The sequence below is a fragment of the Pelobates fuscus genome, chromosome 8, assembly GCF_036172605.1.
Source record: "Pelobates fuscus isolate aPelFus1 chromosome 8, aPelFus1.pri, whole genome shotgun sequence".
NCBI lineage: Eukaryota > Metazoa > Chordata > Amphibia > Anura > Pelobatidae > Pelobates > Pelobates fuscus.
The window spans coordinates 103,377,008-103,399,991 of record NC_086324.1 but is presented as its reverse complement, the minus strand read 5'-3'; the positions used below and the strand labels follow the sequence as shown (position 1 = coordinate 103,399,991).

Sequence of the window (22,984 nt, the reverse complement as noted above, 5' to 3'; positions counted from 1 at the left end):
CCCATCCCGCTGGACTAAACCTATTGGGTTCGTCTGATTTGCCCAGTACTTATGGTCCCTGAGAGATCCTGCGGAGAGTTGTGACTTTGCACAACTAACAGTTCGAATACAGCCAAAACCAACGAAGCGCTAAAGCTATCAAAGCCTCGTGGTGGCCGACATCGGACAAAGGGCCACGTGGCGGCGGCCATTTTACCTTCGAATCCACCGACCCGTACTATCGACGATACTTCGACAGTACAACGTAGTCGAAGTACCGATCCACTTCGAACAGGACGTAGACATTTTTAGGCCAACAAGTGACCGACCGTATAGCCCGAATCCAGGGAACTCTTTTGGGCACGAAACGATAGCTGCGGTCGGTCATAAACGGACATTCGAGTAACTTTGGATTCACTGGAGGGATTGGTGTGATTTTTGAGACTGTTTATGATTTAAGTATGCTGAATCTGAATATGTGCCTTTTATGTGAATATGATGGACGGATTTGGAGTTATGAAAGTTGTATAAAAATATATTCTAAACTGCCTGTATAATAAGATTATGTGTCACACCAAGGGGAGGGAATGTGTGGGATGTACCATCGATGCCAGTGGTTGTTTTATGCCTCCCCTTGGGTGTGGCCTGTGTGTGTGAAATGCAAATAAAAGGCAGGCTGGCTGTTCCAGTCCTCAGTTCATGTTTTACCCTCATAATGGAGCTTGGTCTCGTTATTGGGGGAACCGGGAATACAAGTGACTAACGACTGTGTCTGGAGCTCGGAAGGTGGTACCGTAACAACTGGTGGCAAGCGACGGGATGATCTTCAACGCCCAAAGAAACCGCTACGACCAAGAATAAAATGGAACTACAATACCAAAACCTGAGAAGAGCTACCTTAAAAGACTTATTGGAACAAAGGGGCGGACAGGCCAGTAACCTCAAGAAGAGGGACATTATTGCTTTATTGCTGGAAATGGATGGAGTACCAGCGGCAGAGGGAACCAATGGACCCAGCCCAGACGACAGAACCCCCGAGGAGGCAAGGTTTGACCGGGCGGTAAAAATTCGGCTGGCCCATTATGGCCCCAACCCCTCCGCGGAGATCGTCACCCAGGTTCAAGCCGCTGTGGAGGCCAGCCTGCTACGCCAAAACGGTACTGCAGCGGCCCCAGTCACAGCAAACCCGGGGGACAAACAGAAAGTGCCGTTTGCGGCCTTCAAAGCCTTCAGTGAGACCGAAGGAGAGATTGACGGGTACCTTGCGGATTTTGAGCGGCAATGTGCTCTGCACAAGGTACCCCCGGCAGACTGGGTTGCTATACTGTCCGGCAAGTTATCCGGCCGGGCCAACGACGCTTTTCGGGCTATTCCGGATGAGGAGATCGGGGATTATGTTACCGTCCGGGAAGCTTTACTTGCCCGGTATGCCGTTACACCCGAGGCATACCGGAGGAGGTTCCGGGACACTGCAAAAACAACTGGGGACTCATACGTGGAATGGGCCTGCAAGGTACATCGCACAGCCGCCCACTGGATGGCAGGGTGCCAGGCGGTGTCGGGAGAAGAGGTGCTGCAGATGTTTTTATTGGAACATTGTTTCGACAAATTGCCGACAGGGGTCAGAGAGTGGGTACGAGACCGTAAGCCTTCCACTCTACACGAGGCGGCTCGCTTGGCCGACGAGTACACTGACGCTCGCAGACTGGACAATTCCATCACCAAGGCCACAGCCAGAGCGGAATACCAACCAGCCGCTGCCACGTATCAGCCTCCCATAAACAGACCATCCGCACCCCCTCCGGCTGCCCAGTACCAACGTCCACCCCGGTTTAACGCCCGAGAGTACTCTGAACCCCTTCGGTGCTTCCTGTGCAATCAGCTAGGGCACAGGCGACAGGAGTGCCCGATGAACCGTGCCAACAGGAACCAGTCCTGGAGGAAACCCACGGGGGCCCCTTCCCCAGCACCTCTTCCAGCCGTCCACTGTGTAGAGGAAGAGGAATGCTGGGGCATATTACATGAGGCGGACCCTGTTCAGGCTGCCCACCAGGACAATCGACAACACCACAGACAGAGTGTAAAGGTCAACGGCAAGGAAGCCAGTGGGCTACGAGACACTGGTGCAACCCTGACTTTGCTCCAAAAGCACCTAGTGTCCGAAGCGCAACATACCGGGGATACCGTGGCAGTACGAGTAGCCGGGGGTGCAGTATTTCGTCTACCCGTGGCCCGGGTACATTTGGATTGGGGAGTGGGCGCTAGACACGTGAATGTGGGGGTCATTAAGGATTTACCCGCTGATGTTCTTCTTGGCAACGACTTGGCCCCCCTGGTTTCGGCCTTTGCTCCCATGGGCCCCGCTGCAGTGGACGCTGTTACGACCCGTGCCCAGACCCGTGCCACTGAGGCCGGCCCACCTGCTGTTGAGACCCAGGTAAGACTCTCTACCCCGACTTGTACCTTAGACCAGGCCCCGTTCGGCTGGGATACCCCCGAGATGTACGGGAAAGAAACTAGGGAGGACCCGACGTTAGCCAAGTACAGAGCCAGGGCCGACGCTGGGGAAGAAGGAGTAGGTGGGGAACACTACGAGTGGGTGGGGGATAGGCTGTACAGGATCCCGAAACCTTCCCCGAAACCGAATGCCCCTTCGCAGAAGCGACAACTAGTAGTACCTGCAAAGTATCGGCAGGAGATTCTGCGGATTGGGCATGACGTGCCCTTAGCAGGTCATCTAGGTTCCCACCGCACAGCTCATAGAATCACCCAAAACTTTTTCTGGCCCAATTTTAACCGAGATGTGCGGATGTATTGTAGCACGTGCGACACTTGTCAACGGGTAGGTAAGCGGGGAGATCATCCAAAAGCTAGGCTACAGCCGATGCCTATCATTGGAGAGCCTTTTTCCCGCATAGCCGTTGACATTGTGGGTCCACTGGCCAGGGCTAGTCCATCCGGTAAGAAATATATTCTTACTGTGGTAGACTACGCCACCCGTTACCCAGAGGCAGTAGCACTGTCCAATATAGAGGCAGAGACGGTTGCTGATGCCCTGGTTAAAGTCTTTACTAGGGTCGGGTTCCCGCAGGAGATCCTCTCGGATCAGGGAACCCAATTTACCGCTGTGCTCACCCAGCAGCTGTGGAAGGTGTGCGGCATCAACCCGCTACTTAGTTCACCCTATCACCCACAGACTAACGGTCTCTGCGAGCGATTTAATGGTACCCTCAAACAGATGCTGAGGACCTTTACTGACACTTGCAGAGACTGGGAGCGATTCCTGCCTCATCTGCTATTTGCATACAGAGAGGTGCCCCAGGAATCAACTGGGTTCTCCCCCTTTGAGTTACTCTATGGGAGAAGGGTTCGTGGACCCCTAGATCTCATTAGAGGACACTGGGAGGGGGAGACAGAGCAAGAAGGGACCCCCATAGTACCGTATGTGCTGGAACTCCGGGACCGTATGGAGAAACTATCCCTGATGGTAAGGGAAAATCTCCGGGCGGCCCAGGGGAAACAGAAACGATGGTACGATCGGGGTGCTCGACAGCGGGTCTTCCAGGTTGGGCAGAAGGTCCTAGTGCTCAAACCTGTGAAGGCAAACAAGATGCAAGCATCTTGGCAGGGCCCGTACAAGGTGTTAGCTCAGGTATGCGATACCACCTATCTCATAGCCAGCTGTTCGGATGAAAGGGTACAACGATCCTTTCATGTGAACATGCTCAAGGAGTATCAGGAACGACCCGAAGATGTTGCAGCAGTTTGTGCCCCAGCTACCGACGACACCGAGAACTTACCTTTACCGGACCTGTTAGAAAGGGATCCCCAGACCGACCTTACTAGCCTCGTACAGTTAGGTGACCGACTAAGCCCGGCCGAGAAAACCCAGGCAAGACAGCTTCTGTGGGAGAAGCAGGCGACATTCTCCCAAGAACCAGGGTACACCCCACTAGCTATACACAAGGTCGAGACACCCGGACAGAACCCCCTACGACAACCTCCATACCGCATCCCGGAAGCAGTCCGAGAAGGAATGCGGAAGGAGATACAGGAGATGACCCGGCTGGGGGTTATTGAGCACTCCGATAGTCCGTGGGCGTCGCCCGTAGTCCTAGTACCCAAGAAAGATGGGACCACCCGGTTCTGTGTGGATTACAGGCGGCTCAACGAGCGGACTACCACGGACGCCTACCCGATGCCCCGGATAGACGAGTTATTAGACCGCATTGCCAGGGGGCGCTACCTGACCACCATTGACCTATGTAAAGGGTACTGGCAGATCCCCCTGGCCGAGGATGCTATCCCCAAGTCGGCCTTCGTCACCCCGTTTGGCCTATACCAGTTTAGGGTTATGCCATTCGGGATGAAGAACGCTCCGGCTACCTTCCAGCGTATGGTGGATAGGCTCCTAGATGGCTTCCAGGGATTTGCATGTGCATACCTGGACGACATCGCGGTTTACAGTGAGTCTTGGGAAGACCACCTAGTACACGTAGGGGTAGTGCTGGACAAGATTCGGGCCGCCGGCCTGACTCTGAAACCAGACAAGTGCCATTTAGGCCTGGCAGAAGTGCAGTACTTGGGTCACCGGGTGGGTTGTGGGAGCCAGAGACCCGAACCGGCCAAGGTGGAAGCAGTAGCTAACTGGCCCACACCTATCACCAAGACCCAAGTACTTGCCTTCCTAGGGACAGCGGGTTACTATCGACGTTTTGTCCCCGACTACAGTACGATTGCCAAGCCCCTAACTGATTTGACTAAAAAGAATTTACCTAGACAGGTCCTGTGGTCTCCAGCTTGTGAAGCCGCGTTTCAAGCCCTGAAGCAGGCTCTTGTGAATGCCCCTGTCCTGGCTGCCCCAGTCCCTAACAAACGTTTTCTTGTCCACACAGACGCTTCCATGTATGGACTGGGGGCTGTGCTGAGCCAGGTCGGGGAGGATGGCGGAGAACACCCTGTCGCATATCTCAGCAGAAAGTTACTACCTCGAGAAGTGAGTTATGCGGCAGTAGAGAAAGAGTGTTTAGCCCTGGTCTGGGCACTGAAGAAACTGAGCCCCTACCTATACGGACAAGAATTTTCCCTCGTAACAGACCACAACCCCCTCGTCTGGCTTAACCGGGTCTCTGGGGACAATGGCAGACTGCTGAGGTGGAGTTTGGCCTTGCAGCCTTATAATTTCACTATCAGCTACCGACCCGGTAAGCAGAATGGGAATGCGGATGGGTTATCCCGGCAAATAGACGTCCCTATTCTCTCTAAGTCCGGTCATCCCCAAGTTGACCCGCCACAGGGTCAAGCCGGGTCTGCCGGAGTGTTCCACAAGGAGGGAGCCATGTGACAGACCCATCCCGCTGGACTAAACCTATTGGGTTCGTCTGATTTGCCCAGTACTTATGGTCCCTGAGAGATCCTGCGGAGAGTTGTGACTTTGCACAACTAACAGTTCGAATACAGCCAAAACCAACGAAGCGCTAAAGCTATCAAAGCCTCGTGGTGGCCGACATCGGACAAAGGGCCACGTGGCGGCGGCCATTTTACCTTCGAATCCACCGACCCGTACTATCGACGATACTTCGACAGTACAACGTAGTCGAAGTACCGATCCACTTCGAACAGGACGTAGACATTTTTAGGCCAACAAGTGACCGACCGTATAGCCCGAATCCAGGGAACTCTTTTGGGCACGAAACGATAGCTGCGGTCGGTCATAAACGGACATTCGAGTAACTTTGGATTCACTGGAGGGATTGGTGTGATTTTTGAGACTGTTTATGATTTAAGTATGCTGAATCTGAATATGTGCCTTTTATGTGAATATGATGGACGGATTTGGAGTTATGAAAGTTGTATAAAAATATATTCTAAACTGCCTGTATAATAAGATTATGTGTCACACCAAGGGGAGGGAATGTGTGGGATGTACCATCGATGCCAGTGGTTGTTTTATGCCTCCCCTTGGGTGTGGCCTGTGTGTGTGAAATGCAAATAAAAGGCAGGCTGGCTGTTCCAGTCCTCAGTTCATGTTTTACCCTCATAATGGAGCTTGGTCTCGTTATTGGGGGAACCGGGAATACAAGTGACTAACGACTGTGTCTGGAGCTCGGAAGGTGGTACCGTAACAGGGTGTCTTAGCTTTTTGGAAATGCGTCTCCTGGATACAGGCGATGTCTATCTCTTTTGATCTAAGGTCATGCAATAAGAGGCGTCTCTTGCCTGGCGTGTTTAACCCTTTTACATTATAGGTTACTAGTTTCATGTTGGGTTAAAGGTGTTTCTATACCATTTTTGTTTCTCCATGACTCCTCCATATGTACTATTTGTTTTGCGGCAGTGTTGTGCGCCCAACTTTGATTTTGGTTAAGGGAATGCACTTTCCTGGGGTACAACAAGTTACTAGTATGTCGAGGGTGAGGGGTGTAGGGGGGGTCAGAACAATCTGTGGGTGATGTACCCAGATGGGCTCCCATAGCCGGGGCCGCGGTCCGCCACCTAACCAGTAGGTGCGGGTAGTGGGGGGGATGCAGGTGATGCCTGTTAACATGTCAGTCATTCACCTAGGGGCCTCAGAGCAATTTTAACATTAGTTTGTACATTTTCACAAAACAGTTATTACTTAAAACATAAACTGAACTTAAAGTTAGAAAAGCCAACATATTTTGACACCAACTTCTATTTAACCCATGTGTGCATTAACTGCCAAAACTGAGGTGGGTGACATGATCCTGTGCACAGTTCATACCCTTATGCGAAATCAGTTTTGTATAGGGCAGAGTTAGAGTCTAACCAGCTGTAGTAGCTGCCAATGTTTCGGGTTTTAAGTCGATATGTCCATAAACAATTCGAACTTGTGCTGTGCATTAAAGATGAGAATGTCTATTGGGGTTTAGCAGGATCTAAGGATTTCTTGTTAGCTTGGTGTGTATGTGCTTATGTGATATATTTACGTATATCTCGAGCTCTTCACTGAGATGACCATTCCGGCGACATTCTTGGAACCTTCGCCGATTTTTCAGGCCCAATAGGAGGCAGCGGCAGTCCCCAGTCCTTCAGCTTGCGAATGCCGTGTGGTATATCTGCAACCATGTGGACCGCACCTTGATGCGAAATGAGGAGTTTGGCAGGATATCCCCAGCGATAGCTCACATTCTGCTCTCTCAGGGTCGTGGTGATGGGCGACATTGATTTCCTGAAATGCAGGGTTTCTGCCGATAAGTCCGCAAAGATTTTAATAAATTTGTATTCTTCAGGCATGCCTGTATTTCTACTGGCTTTCATGATTCTGTCTTTAGCGTGAAAGAAATGGATTCTAGCGATCACATCCCTTGCTGCTGTAGGTGGTAGATGTTTGGGTCTGTGCAATCTGTGCGCTCTATCAATTATCAGTTGATCAGGGTGGATTTCTGGAGTAAGAGCTTGGAACATGTTGGACAGATAATTGTGGAGGTCAGCCGTCTGTATAGACTCTGGGACGCCACGAAACCGTAGGTTATTTCTCCTCGCTCTATCTTCCATGTCTGCTAATTTGAGTCTGTGTGTTTCCAAAATGTTGTCCATCTCTTGAATTTTGTCTGCCAGACTGTTATGGGCCACAGCGTGCTCGTCTAATTTTGTTTCGATTAGTGTGGTGCGGTTACCTATCTCCTGCACCTCTTTGCGTAATTCAACCTTTAGTTCCTGAAGTTGCTTCTTTATGTTCGTTTGTATATTGGCTGTGAACTCTTCCATCATCTCCCTGATGCCTCCCATCGTCAGGGGTTGTTCATCTGGTGTGCGAGGAGGCGATGTGTGTGGCGAGGGGGAAGTTTCCCGCCTTTCCTGGGTGCCGCCATCTTGTGCAGGCTCCTGATTCTCTCTCAATCTGGAGGCCGCAGTTTTCGTTAAGAAAAACGAAGCTCGATCGGATTTTCCCGCTTTGGTTTTCTGTCTTTGCGACATGATGTCTGTTTCCCCCGTTCAGTATGTGGGTTTATAGCAGGTTTTGCGCTCAGCGTTCCGTTTATTTTGTGCTCTTTCGGTCTCTATATGCCGGAGCTGATCTTACATGCGTCCGCTCAGCTCCAGTAGCAGGCCACGCCCCTTGTATTTGTATTTTGATATATATACATATATTTTTTTTTTATTATTTACATTTTTTATTTATTTTTAACTATTATTAATTTTTTTAAATAAGATATATATATAGATTATATATATATATATACTGCCTCTCAGTTCAGGCAACACTATGGACACCTATTGCTCTTTCAGAGCAATCACATGGCCCGTGGGGTCCTAATTTGCTGAAGTGGGGACTGTCTGGGCATGTCAGACAGTCCCCCCAGACAGAGAGGAACACCGATGGTCCTAGGGGGGTAAATACATAGAGTTTATTTTATGCTGGGCCACCGTTGATTGCCGGCGGCCTGGCAATCAGGGGAGGTATAGCAGGATGCCTCGACATCGAGGCATTGCTGCAATACCATTAGATTGGCTGGAAGCAATCATGATCATTTCCAGCACTCACATTTGCCAAAGATGTACCAGGTATGTCCGACCATTTTTTGTCGGACGTACATGGTATGTTCGTGGTCACTAAGGGGTTAATTTGCTATGCACTGTTATAATAAAGCAAACGAGAGTTAACACGCTTGATTCTTGTTTGTCAGCTTTTCTGGCTGCATCAATCACTGTGTTCTCTGGAGTTATCAGCTTTTCTTGCTGCAATGAATGCTGGATTGTAAGTTGCTGCCTGCTTTTGTCCAGTCAGCTTCCCTTTCTCTCTCCTTTTCATCCTGCCTCTCTCCCATTCAGTGTCTCTCCAATATTTCTCCTCTGCCTCTCCGGCAAATTCAATTCCGCTATCACCGTGTCTCTCTGTAACTACTTATGCTCCACCGAGGTTACACCGCCATCTCTTCCCTCGTTTGAAGCAGCCGCTGCGTCAAACTTTAACCAGGCATTGCCAATAACATGGAGTGCATTTCCTCCTACACTCAACAGAGCATTGAGGAAATCTCTTAGCTTCGGCTTATCCGCTGCTAAGTCCATTACATGCTGAAAGTAGGTATTGGATAAAATAGTGGCTTGTGAACCAGTATCTATTAACCCTTTGAAAGGCTGGGGTAGCGAATCCTGTATTTCTACAGACATGTAGTACCTTCCTTCATGTTCTAATTAACATAAGAATTTAGAATGTGTCAACATATTACTTGTTTTCCATACATTACCGGTCACAGCAGTAGTTTCTACCTGTACTGAGGAATGCTAACACAACTATCGTTTATTTGACTGTTAGTACCTGGAAAGGAAACAGGGTTAGGTATTACATCTATTGACAACCTAGCCTGTTTAGTCACTGTAGCTATATTTACTGTGGCACTTGTTGTTGCTGCTGCAGTTGCACAGGTGGCTCTGCAATTGGAGCTGTCCCTAAAAAAGGATTATTGGCAAAGACTTGGTTAATCTTTGTCATTTCCTCCATTAATTTGCCCATCTGGTCTGTCAATTGACCAACCTGACGACGCAAATTATTTCCCCCATTGCCGTTTTGTCTTTGCCCATTAGAATTTGGCTGGGATGGATGAGACTGTTGGGAGTTGTTGGAAGCAGATTGGTTGTTTCTGTTTCCATATCTCCTATTTCCCTGAGGATTCCTTCTCCATTGGGAATTGCCTTGGTTCTTATTAATCCAGGGGCGTTTATTCCCATTGGCATTGGATTTTTCTGTGTTGTTAGAGGAATTTGCAGAATTGCTTCTGGCGTTTTCCTGTTTCTGAGGTTTTGGTGTTTTCAAAACCTCGGAATAGGTCCTCTTTTTCTGTTGGGTTTCTAAACCTAACTGAATTTTAGTCTCTGACACCATTTTATCACCAGGTTTCTTAACCTTTGGCTGATTTTCATCATGTGCATGGTGTATAGTATACAATTTCATGCACTGACTGACTAGCCATTCTAATGGTAACTTACAATCGTAATCTCTTGCGAGATTCATTTGTATGTTTACCGGCATGGCATGAAAATACAGATCTTTGAATTCTGTTCTTTCATACCTGGGCTTTCTTTGGGCCACGGAGTATGCATTCTTAAGAATTACCGTATATACTCGAGTATAAGCCGAGTTTTTCAGCACATTTTTGTGCTGAAAAACCCCAACTCGGCTTATACTCGAGTCAGTGTCTGTATTATGGCAATTCACATTGCCATAATACAGACAGGGGGCTGTGGGGGCTGCAGAGCGTTTACTTACCTCTCCTGCAGCTCCTGTCAGCTCCCTTCTCCTCCATGCCGGTCCGTTCAGCACCTCTGTCAGCTCCCAGTGTAAATCTTGCGAGAGCCGCGGGGTCATAGTGCGGCTCTCGCGAGACTTACAGTGTGAGCTGACAGAGGAGCTGAACGGACCGGCGCGGAGGAGAAGGGAGCTGACAGGAGCTGCAGGAGAGGTAAGTGCTCCCTGCCAGCTCCCCCCCCCCCACTGATCTGCCAATGCCACTGGACCACCAGGGAGTGAGAGCCCCCCTCCCTGCCATGTATCAAGCAAAAAAAATTAAATAAAATAAAAAATAATAATAATTAAATTGAAAAAAATAAAATAATAATAATAAAAAATTATTAAAATAATTAAAAAAATTATAATAAAATTGCCCACCCCCCCACCAAGGCTCAGCTACACACACTGCACTCATACACACACACACACTGCACTCATACACACACACACACACTGCACTCGTACACACACTGCACTCATACACACACACTGCATTCATACACACACACTGCATTCATACACACTGTGCACTCATATACACACACACTGCACTCATACACACACACTGCACTCATACACACAGTGCACTCATATACACACACACTGCATTCATACACAGACGCTGCACTCATACACACACTGCACTCATACACACTGCATTCATACACACACACTGCATTCATTATATACACAAACTGTAAATAAATATTCAATTAATATAAATTTTTTAGGATCTAATTTTATTTAGAAATTTACCAGTAGCTACTGCATTTCCCACCCTAGTCTTATACTCGAGTCAATACGTTTTCCCAGTTTTTTGGGGTAAAATTAGGGGCCTCGGCTTATATTCGGGTCGGCTTATACTCGAGTATATACGGTATTAAAAATTCTCTGGGGCTTTGATCTGGACGGCACTTTAAGTTATAAAGCACCTTCTTTGCAGAAGCAATGGTTTTATACTTACCATATTCCATGATTATTTCATATTTCATCTTGGACCAGGACATTAACTGTATAGCTTGAAGACTTTCTAGATATACACGGCACATTGAATCAAAGGTCCATGTAATGAACCATTTCTTATGAATGTCATCATACATGCCCAATGAATTCATGGCTCTATCATAATTTTCCAGATGTTCAGATAGGTTTCCTGAACCTCTAGAAAATTGTGGGACAGTCTTTCTAAGGAATTTAATAACCTTTGGCGTTTCATAAACAGGCATCATTAATTTACGATCTCTGTTTCTGTCCCTGTGTAAGCATCTATGCGATCTGGCTGCTGGAGAGGAATTAGATCCGTACAACAGTGCAGATGGCATATCAGTCACATGGCCTTCAGAGTGGACAGTGCAATCACTTTCACTCCCATCACTCTGAGCTTCTCGTTCACTGTCACAATTCTGATCAGCATCAGAATCCTGCCAGAACCATGTCTGTTTTCATTCCTATCACCTTGAATCTGATTGCCTCTGTCAAGTTTGGCCAGGACAATCTTTTCGATCTGTTCTGCCCAAGATTGCCAAGAATCTACAGGTGTTTTCTCAGAATTACTCACATCTTTACTTTAAGACTGTTTTATGAAAACCTGGTCTGGTGTGGGAAAATCATAACAAGGAGGGGATTTACAGATAGTCTTTTCTTGCCTTTTTGTGCAACCTTTTGGCACAGAATGATGGCTGCTAACTTCACTGTCTGATTTCTGACTCTCCTCTTCATACTCATCCAATTGCATTTTAAGCTGACTTATTTCCTGTGCATATTTATCCGTCAAAGCTTTCATTTCTTTTTCATGATCAGCCTGACGAGTTTTATGCTCAGTAAGTAAATCTTGGTATTTCCCATCTTGAATGCCCAATTGTTCACTGTACGTGTCCAATTTGGTATTCAATACCTTGTTTTCATCAAACGCCTTAAGAAGTGCTGTCATAAAGAAAGGCCAAGAGTGTATTATGAACGCCATTTTCCTTTCTATGTTCTTTTGTCAAGCAATTTCTTTAAGATATGTTATTATGTGTTCATCACTTAGAATGGTGTGTTTAGCTTCCCATTATATGCCTTTCAACCAAACCTCATAGCTTGAATCATTTTTCAAATGTTTATGAATATGGACTAAAGCATTTTTTTCTTAGGTCTTCAATTATTTCAGTATTATCTGATACAGATGCGTCGCTGGCCATTTTTTTTTTTATTATACACTGATTTAATCTCAATACAAAACTCTTTTCTATATCAAGATTAAATTGCATGAATTACACCAATATTATTGTATATGGAATATAATTTCAACTTAAACGATCTCAGCACCGTGCCTCCAATTTGTGGGGATATTTATGGGATAATAATAGTAAACAGTTGAGAATTGCCCACTATTTCAATTCTCAGATCCCAAAGATCGTTATCGTGTAAGTGATAGTATTCCATATAAATAAAAATCACAATTTGTTATACAAATAGATACAATTTATTGTGACATTTTAAATAATATCAAAAAGGGGGGGGGGGGGTGATATATAAGTGGATTTCTCCTACTTGGGGGTTAACCCCTAGTGAAATAAATTCACCAAAAATACAAAATAATAGAAGGAACGTATAGAGAAAGGACAGGAAAAATAGGTAGAAATAATCCTGATAGAGTGGGTTTCCCTCAATCTGGAGGGAAACTAAAGTGGGAAAAGTAGGTAGTTAATTCCCAAAAATAAAACTTAGCTTTTAATTATAACTAAAAATAAAAGTAGCGGTTGGTATAGTGACCCACCAAAACACAAATATAAATATATATATAAAAAATGTGACAACACCAGGAGACAGTGGAACAAAACAGTGAGCCACTGTGACTTACAAAGTCGAAAGGGTTATACTGTTAATGATACAAAGCCACCAAAGTGTATACAGCGGTGTAAGCTGCTAACTAAATTCCTGCTACTGAGTATATATAGCAGAGCGTCTGTTCAAGCGGTATGATCATTAAATAGATGAGCTTGCCGTTTTCAAAACACTATTTAGAGACATTATAGCGGTAAAGTAGCTGTATGGGTATAATTGACAGATTTATTAAAACACTTATGTCAGATATTTTGTAGAGCGTGGTGCAAGCGGTCTGTAATGAAATAAGCTTGCCGTTTATAATGCACATACAGGGAGTGCAGAATTATTAGGCAAGTTGTATTTTTGAGGATTAATTTTATTATTGAACAACAACCATGTTCTCAATGAACCCAAAAAACTCATTAATATCAAAGCTGAATATTTTTGGAAGTAGTTTTTAGTTTGTTTTTAGTTTTAGCTATTTTAGGGGGATATCTGTGTGTGCAGGTGACTATTACTGTGCATAATTATTAGTCAACTTAACAAAAAAAACAAATATATACCCATTTCAATTATTTATTTTTACCAGTGAAACCAATATAACATCTCAACATTCACAAATATACATTTCTGACATTCAAAAACAAAACAAAAACAAATCAGTGACCAATAGAGCCACCTTTCTTTGCAAGGACACTCAAAAGCCTGCCATCCATGGATTCTGTCAGTGTTTTGATCTGTTCACCATCAACATTGCGTGCAGCAGCAACCACAGCCTCCCAGACACTGTTCAGAGAGGTGTACTGTTTTCCCTCCTTGTAAATCTCACATTTGATGATGGACCACAGGTTCTCAATGGGGTTCAGATCAGGTGAACAAGGAGGCCATGTCATTAGATTTTCTTCTTTTATACCCTTTCTTGCCAGCCACGCTGTGGAGTACTTGGACGCGTGTGATGGAGCATTGTCCTGCATGAAAATCATGTTTTTCTTGAAGGATGCAGACTTCTTCCTGTACCACTGCTTGAAGAAGGTGGTGTCTTCCAGAAACTGGCAGTAGGACTGGGAGTTGAGCTTGACTCCATCCTCAACCCGAAAAGGCCCCACAAGCTCATCTTTGATGATACCAGCCCAAACCAGTACTCCACCTCCACCTTGCTGGCGTCTGAATCGGACTGGAGCTCTCTGCCCTTTACCAATCCAGCCACGGGCCCATCCATCTGGCCCATCAAGACTCACTCTCATTTCATCAGTCCATAAAACCTTAGAAAAATCAGTCTTGAGATATTTCTTGGCCCAGTCTTGACGTTTCAGCTTGTGTGTCTTGTTCAGTGGTGGTCGTCTTTCAGCCTTTCTTACCTTGGCCATGTCTCTGAGTATTGCACACCTTGTGCTTTTGGGCACTCCAGTGATGTTGCAGCTCTGAAATATGGCCAAACTGGTGGCAAGTGGCATCTTGGCAGCTGCACGCTTGACTTTTCTCAGTTCATGGGCAGTTATTTTGCGCCTTGGTTTCTCCACACGCTTCTTGCGACCCTGTTGACTATTTTGAATGAAACGCTTGATTGTTCGATGATCACGCTTCAGAAGCTTTGCAATTTTAAGAGTGCTGCATCCCTCTGCAAGATATCTCACTATTTTTGACTTTTCTGAGCCTGTCAAGTCCTTCTTTTGACCCATTTTGCCAAAGGAAAGGAAGTTGCCTAATAATTATGCACACCTGATATAGGGTGTTGATGTCATTAGACCACACCCCTTCTCATTACAGAGATGCTCATCACCTAATATGCTTAATTGGTAGTAGGCTTTCGACCCTATACAGCTTGGAGTAAGACAACATGCATAAAGAGGATGATGTGGTCAAAATACTCATTTGCCTAATAATTCTGCACTCCCTGTATATACAGACGTTTAGGTAGTAAGTAGCTGAGTCGGTATATTAGCCAAATTGACCAAACAACTTTTGGCAGATTCTCAGACTGCTAAACCAAGGTTCTGAGAGAGACCGGTAAATTTGCAGTATTTAAATCGCTAATACTGGTAAAGCGTGAAAGGATGACTGAGCTCCTGAAATGCTCAAATACAAAACTGATACTCAAAAGGGGAGGGGGAGAGAAAACTGCAGATAATATGGTGTATAGTAAAGGAGACTATCTGCCTGTCACTAGTGACCTTAGCAACTCGTGCCTTCGAGGGCACCCCTTAGCAAAAAGCCTGATTTCTCCTGATCGCTAGTGCAGTGATATAAAGTCCCAACCTCCCAGCAGAAAGCCAAAACAGGCTAGAGAGAAATTTAGCTTCTAGATAGAGCAGATGAGTCAGTGTTGCTGTGTGTCTAACCCTGTTAGAAAATCTTGACAGGGATAGAATGTGACACTGATGATGCAGTGTGCTGGATAACGCCAGGTGAGAGCCCCTGACGTACGTTTCGCCACTCTGGCTTTATATTTGTGTTTTGGTGGGTCACTATACCAACCGCTACTTTTATTTTTAGTTATATTTATAAGTTTATAAGTTTTATTGTTGGGAATTAACTACCTACTTTTTCCCACTTTAGTTTCCCTCCAGATTGAGGGAAACCCACTCTATCAGGATTATTTCTACCTATTTTTCCTGTCCTTTCTCTCTACGTTCCTCCTATTATTTTGCATTTTAAATAATAATAATAAGTAACATGCGTGACAATAATCAATGAAAATTCAGTATAACATAGTATGCAATACAATATGGTAATGTAACAACATCTTCCAATGGCTAAGACAAGATTTATGACGGCTTCACAGAGAATGAAAGTGAAAGTTTACACACACAGAAAAGCTTTCGTGCAGCGTAAGGCCATAAAACTTAGCTAACAGTTAGAATAACCCTTTCAATGCTGGCTAGACCTCCTAGGTAATTAAGATCTATCCTCATGTGATTTTAAATAAAATAACAATTAAAACAGTTCATTAGTCATTTCCTGGAACCATCCAATAAGAGAAATCTACCATGTTCTATAAGCAGAATTTTAACTTGCCTAAACAGATATTTTATCTTATTTTAGAGCAAATCAATACACCTGGATAAATATCACGATATGCTAACATGTGATATGTCACATAAATACATAATTATTCATTTCTATCTGCAGTATAGAATGTTTAATTATATATTATTTAGTAACTAAGATTTCTAAATATCGAAATCTGATCGTGATTTATCCAGTCATATATCATGCTATTAGACATTTTTAATTAATTTATATTAATTAAATGAAACCAGTATAATTACCAGTTGAGTAGATATTTTCATCAGATTATTAGGTAGCTAAGTGTCAAGGAATGTTTCATTCTCGCCTACTTTGTCTTGTTTGCATCCTTCTGCCTCCTTTTGCTTTCTCTGCATCTATCTCTGCTTTCTCTGCATACCTCTTGCTTTTTCTCTGCATACCTCTCTCTTCCCTTTGTCTTAACTTTTAAAGGGAAAATTCACTAGGTGATAGACCAATAGAAACACTGGAGGTGCCACATCGGGACACATAGTAGATAATCTGCTAATGTTGTTCAACGACCAGCACATTAACGTGTCCATAATTACGATCCCAGCAACTAACTACTATAGGAGCGCAGCTGGCTCGCTTACCCCCTCCTCCCCCCAACTGCTAATCTTAACTACCGGCAGGTATACGAATTGTCCTGTACGAGTCACTCGTATCATCCCTCACCTAGACAATTATACACCGATCCTGGACCCGTACCGCTACTTTCTTAGCTTACACAAATTGTCTTCCCGTTGCTACGACCAAAATATACATTGTACCTCACTGTCGTGCCAATGTTGTTATACTACTCTATGGCGGGAACATGCGGTTGAGGTATGGCATACACATAAGCTTTTGTTAAGCGATACCCAGAAAAATTTACCTGGCAGAGGACAGACAGTAATGCGCAACTTAACGAGTTATGTTTCAGAACAAGAATGGAGCACTACTAGTCCTGTGTATACCCTCTGTTAACGAATGCTTGCTAGTATTCGTAGTGTTATTTTTTGTTTTTTACTATTTTTTATTCAATTCTTACTTTTTTACTCATGCTGACTTAGCGATTACTCCGCTCCTTACTATAAAAGTATGCAGATCCTCTACCTGCCGTGGTAAGAACTGTAAGATGTTAATATGCCTGTAATTGCTGTCGTGCCTACATGAGCTGGTTGTTGATGCCTGCACGATAGCAAGAAAACACACACAGGAAAATAAGTATCACTGTTAACCTAACATTATGCTTCACTGGCACCACGACGTTGATAATTAACTTTGGTAACCTTAGATTGATATACAGTAATGAGCTCCTCTAATAGCCTACTTAGCTAAAGATTTATTATTATATTGTGTTCAGAGCGTTCTGAACAGCAGCGACTGACACTAAGTTCCTCTGCTAACTACATAATATATAACGTTGAGATGTTTTCCCTTGTTTCACACTACACCTTTAAAAAATGTGCAAGTTTTACCTGAAAACCATTTCATATGTAAACCATGTATGAAGCTGCTTGTGTCACCTGCTGTTGTGGCATGACATAACTGTTTGTTCACCTTTGCGCAACAAAAATAAAGAATTTAAAGAAAAAAAAAAGAAACACTGGAGGTGTGGTTACCTTCCAGATAACAATTTAAGTATTTGGTCTATAGAGGGCAGTCTCGTCCCACTAAACATACCTATCCAGGAAAGAGTTAACTTTTCCTGGTGGCTATTTTGACGTCATTTAGCTTATCTTTATGGTTAATATAATTTAAGTTTACTCGTCAGTTCAAAGTTTTTTTTTAAGTTTTGTCCAGACTATGTGTCTGGCAAATTCTGCTATAATTTCTAATATGACAGTTATAACTAAGTATGACCCCTAAACTTACAATGGGACGTTATACAATATCAAAAGTAAAATTAAATTATTTGATCTTCTCTGTCACAAGTGTCTGGGTTTAGAATTAATTATATTCCATTAGCATTTAGACAGTCTGTCCATCCCCTGTTCTCATTTCTTATCAACAGGTTTGTATATACTAAGCATTCCTTAGCTTCTGGCAAAGTGGTTAGTTTTACCGAAAGGATAGAAATTTCGTGTCTCTTTGTTAACTTGAAAATAACAAAATGGTGTCTGCTCTGTTCTGAGTGACTCAGCAATATACACTTTTAATTTCTATCATAGCACAAAATGCTATATAAATATCCTGACAACGCACACCGAGGTTATCAACCTCGCGCCACGCCACACAATGCGTGAAATATAAACGTTATTACAATTGTCTACTTTTAACAGTTTCCCAGAATAGTTTTTTACTCTGGGTGCATATTTACTCACTAGTGTTAACAGTCTTTATGTAGTAACACTGACCACCTCCCCTCCTGCCAGCTTTCCAGCCAGTTTGGATTTTTAATGAGGCTTCTTTCGTAGTGTTCCTCTATATATAAAGATTTTCTTTCCTTTTTACAATAAAGCGGTTTCTTCATTAATTTTCTTTTTCTTTCAAATGGACCTTTTTGTGTCTGATGGGCCATATAGTTAATTAGACATTAGTGTTTATCCAGACAATGTTTTGTAGGCCCTGGATATATTTGTATAATGTTACCATTTTCCCGGTGATGCACCTTTTTTCTAAACTAAAGAGGTTTAAGTTTAACTTTTCTTTCATAGGTAAAATGCTCCATTCCTTTTATTAATTTTGTAGCCTGCCTCTGCACTTTTTCTAGTGCCCTAATATCCTTCTTTAGACCAGGTTCCCAAAATTGCACAGCATATTCAATATGTGGTCTTACCAGTGATTTTATAAAGAAGTAAACTTATATTCTCATCCTAAAAAGTAATGCCCCTTTTTATACACAACAATACCTTACTGGCCTTTGTTGCCTAGTTTGTTGTCTATAACAATTTCCAAATCCTTCTTGTGTGTTGTTATCCCTTTTTCACTTCCATTTAGGGTATAAGTTACTTGTGCATGCTTTACCCCGAAGTGCATAACTTGCATTTTTTAACATTAAATTTCATCTAAAATTTGAGTGCCCAGTCCTCCAGTCTATCTAAATCCCTCTGCAGCAAAGTAATATCCTGCTCACATTGTATTACGTTACAGAGTTTTTTGCCAGCTCAAACACTGAAACATGACTTTAAATGCTTAATTCAAGATAATGTATAAATATATTGAATAGAAGGGGTCCTAGAACAGAACCATAGGGACACCACTTACCACTTTTGTCCAGCTGGAAAATGTACCATTCATGACAACTGTCTGTATTTTATTTTCAAGTCAATGCTCTACCTAAGAGCAAGAATTTTTATCTAGACCTATTTCTTTGAGTTTGAACACTAAAATATTGTGTGGAACCACATCAAATGCCTTGGCAAAATCTAAGTAGATCACATCCACGGCAACACTCTGTTCTATTGTTCTACTTCTTCTTCTTCCTAAATATTATCCCTTAATAACTTTCCAAATACTTCCCTAACCACATAAGTTAAGCTCACAGGTCTATAATTTCCAGGCAAGGATTTTGAACCCTTTTTGAATATATAAACCACATCTGCTTTTCTCCAATCCAATTTCCGGTACGATTCCTGAAGGAAAAGAATCTTGAAAGATTAAAAACAAAGGTTTACTTATTTCCACACTTCGTTCCTTAAGTACTCGTGGGTGAATACCGTCAGGCCCTAGAGCTTTGTTTGTATTGACTTTCTTTGTTGGCATTGTTTTGTAATCTTCACCTGTCTGTTTGTATTTCTTTATTAGAACGCCACTTCATGCAGCAGCTTTCGCCAATCATGTGGATTGCCTGGAGCTTCTTTTAAGTTACAATGCAAATGTAAATATTGTGGACAATGCAGGAAAATCGCCACTTATGATTGCTGTTGAGAAAGGACATCTAGAATCTACAGGTTGGTTTGGATAAATCTATAGGCTTAGTGTTGTAGGAATATTATTCATTTAAGTTTGCAAATCTGTTGTTATTAGTTTTTTTCATAAACATGTTTAACAACATATGAATTAAATATTAGAGAGAATAAAGACTAAGTAATGGACATCAGGGCCTGACAGCAGAGCCGAGCGGTCGACAACCTCGAGGGCTCCTGCATGAAATCGCTAATTAAACTACTTTTCCTAACACAAACGCAGACCAATCGCACCGACAGAACCGGCAATCGATGGGTAATATTGAGCTGAACACAATGCTGTGTAATTTGACTTATAACAACACTCTGATTGGTGGATTGAAAGTAACCAGAGAGTTATGAGTCAAATTAAACAGCGTGGGAAAATTCCAAAGAACTTTCCCACGCTGTGTAAAATGACACAGAGCACTCTGGCTGGATTTTAAGCTAACCAATCAGAGTGCTGTGACAGGTAAATGTAGATGGCTTAAACCAACCAACCAGAGTGCTCTGAGCCTAATTGCAGGGCGGGGCAAGGCTTTTTCCCCCGCCCTGCAGAGCTCAGTCTGTGCAGAGCCCTCCATGGGTGAACATGGATTATTTTTTTGTGCTTGTTTTTTTTTTTTTTTTTTTAAAGTGCATCGTTTATTATGGATTTTTATTTGGCCTTTTTTGGGGCTGAAACAAGAAGATTTTAGAAGAAAGAAGACATCAAATGGTAAGTTTTATTATTATTTTTTTTACAGGTATCTAGTTATTGTTTCCCCTCACTATTTTTAGGGTGAAGGTGGTAGGTAGGGGTTCATTTTTTTGGGAGGGGGTGACTAGGGGTTTGGGGAACCCTCGTCACCTGGGGGGGTTACATTTTTATTTACGTCCAAATTACGCCCCGCCTGACTCCACTCTATAGGTCAGGACAGGGGTTAAATTTTTTTTAAAAAATATGTACTTATGTGGCACCTTTCCCCTAGTGGGACACAGGACATTCTTCAGCTCTCAGAGCTGACCAGTAGTATATGTTATTGTTGCCCCATTGATGGAGCTTGTTTTGCTGACCTCGGACAGATGGGGTGTTGGGTTGGCCCTGCCGGGATTTGAACCTGCAGCCTTGCCTTTTTTAGCAGGCTTTGTGGTCAGGGATTTTGCCAGCTAAGCTATGTCATTGGCAGGGTGTGTCTTCACTATGTTTTTGAGATGTAGAATATGTGACGACATGCCACACCTCTGGTGGACTGCAGAATAGAGCTTAGATACTCCGCCCCTCAGGAACTCCCACATTGAACAGCTGATGGCTATGTTTCATCAGCAATAGGTATTTAAATGGAACAACAAGCTGCTCATGTTCACAAGCTCCTGACGACGGTGTTTTGAACACGCCGAAACGCGCGTCGAGCGTTTTCTTTAATTTCTGCACTTGGTCAGGGCCGGCCTTAGGGGTGTGCGAGCTGTGCGGCCGCACAGGGCGCCATGGCAACAGGGGCGCCGGGAGGCCAACACAGCTCGCAGGCCGGCCGAGTTCTGTATTTAAATTGCTGCTTTGCACTTGACTTTTAAATTATGAGCAGAGAGCCGCCGCCGGGAATCCACTTCTGTATGGAGTGTGGAGGAGGAGCGTGGGGGCGTTACGCCGTGCACTTGCGTAACGTCGACGTGCTCTGTCATCAGAGGGAGCCGCGGAAGGATCTAATTCAGTGAATGAAGGCGGCGCCCGGTGCTCTTCAATCGGCGGAGACAGCTCAGTCCAGGGAGCAGTAGCCTTTACTGTGAGTGACCTTTTTTTTAAATTAAATAGGTTTTGTTGAAGGGGTGCAGGAATTTACTTAAGAAGGGGCAGGGGATTGATGAAGGGGTGGCATGGATTGCATTAATTGGCAGGGGATTTATTAAGGGGGCTGATAAAGGGCGGCAGGAAACTGAAAAGGGGGGCATGGGGCTGATTAAAGGGGCAGGTGGTTGATAAAGGAGTGGAAGGGGATTGATGAGGAGATCGGGTGGCTGATGAATTGGGAGCAGATGGCTGATAAATGGGTGGGAGGGAATTGATGAGGGAGCAGGGGACTGATGAAGGGGTGGCCAGGGGTTGGATTAATTGGCAGGGGATGTATTAAGGGGGCTGATGAAGGGGAGCAGGAGATTGAAAAGGGGGGCATGGGACTGATTAAAGGGGGGCAGGTGGATGATAAAGGGGTGGGAGGGGACTGATGAATGGGGGCAGAGGGCTGATAAAAGGGTGGGAGGGGTTTGGTGAGGGGGTCAGGGGACTGATGAATGGGGCAGAGGGCTGTTAAAGGGGTGGGAGGGGATTGATGAGGAGATCAGGGGGCTGATGAAATGGGGCAGAGGGCTGATAAAAAGGAGGGAGGGGATTGGTGAGGGGGTCAGGGGACTGATGAATGGGGCAGAGGGCTGTTAAAGGGGTGGGAGGGGATTGATGAGGAGATCAGGGGGCTGATGAAATGGGGGCAGGGGTGGGAGGGAATTGATGAGGGGGCAGGAGACTGATGAAGGGGTGGCCAGGGGTTGGATTAATTGGCAGGGGATGTATTAAGGGGGCTGATGAAGGGGAGCAGGGGATTGAAAAGGGGGGCATGGGACTGATTAAAGGGGGGCAGGTGGGTGATAAAGGGGTGGGAGGGGACTGATGAGGGGGTCAGGGGGCTGATGAATGGGGGCAGAGGGCTGATAAAGGGGTGGGAGGGGACTGATGAGGGGGTCAGGGGGCTGATGAATGGGGCAGAGGGCTGATAAAAGGGGGGGATGGGATTGGTGAGGGGGTCAGGGGACTGATGAATGGGGCAGAGGGCTATTAAAGGGGGGGAGGGGATTGGTGAGGGGGTCAGGGGACTGATGAATGGGGCAGAGGGCTGTTAAAGGGGTGGGAGGGGATTGGTCAGGGGGCTGATGAATAGGGGCAGAGGGCTGAGAAAAGGGTGGGAGGGAATTGATGAGAGGGGCAGGGGACTGATGAAGGGGTGGCAGGAATTGATAAAGGGGTGGGAGGGGATTGATGAAGGGTAACGGGTGGCTAGGAGTTTGATGAAGGGATGGC

General features: G+C 44.7%; 1 protein-coding gene across 2 annotated transcripts in view; it reads left to right on the top strand.

The window, feature by feature from the left end:
• The window catches only part of ANKRD44 (ankyrin repeat domain 44), a 724,718-nt gene that overhangs the window by 593,299 nt on the left and 108,435 nt on the right, over nucleotides 1-22,984 (top strand). For both annotated transcript variants that reach the window (XM_063430205.1, XM_063430204.1), the window contains exon 24: nucleotides 19,796-19,941. In XM_063430205.1, the coding sequence (XP_063286275.1) occupies nucleotides 19,796-19,941 (146 nt within the window). The remainder of the gene's footprint in view (nucleotides 1-19,795; nucleotides 19,942-22,984) is intronic.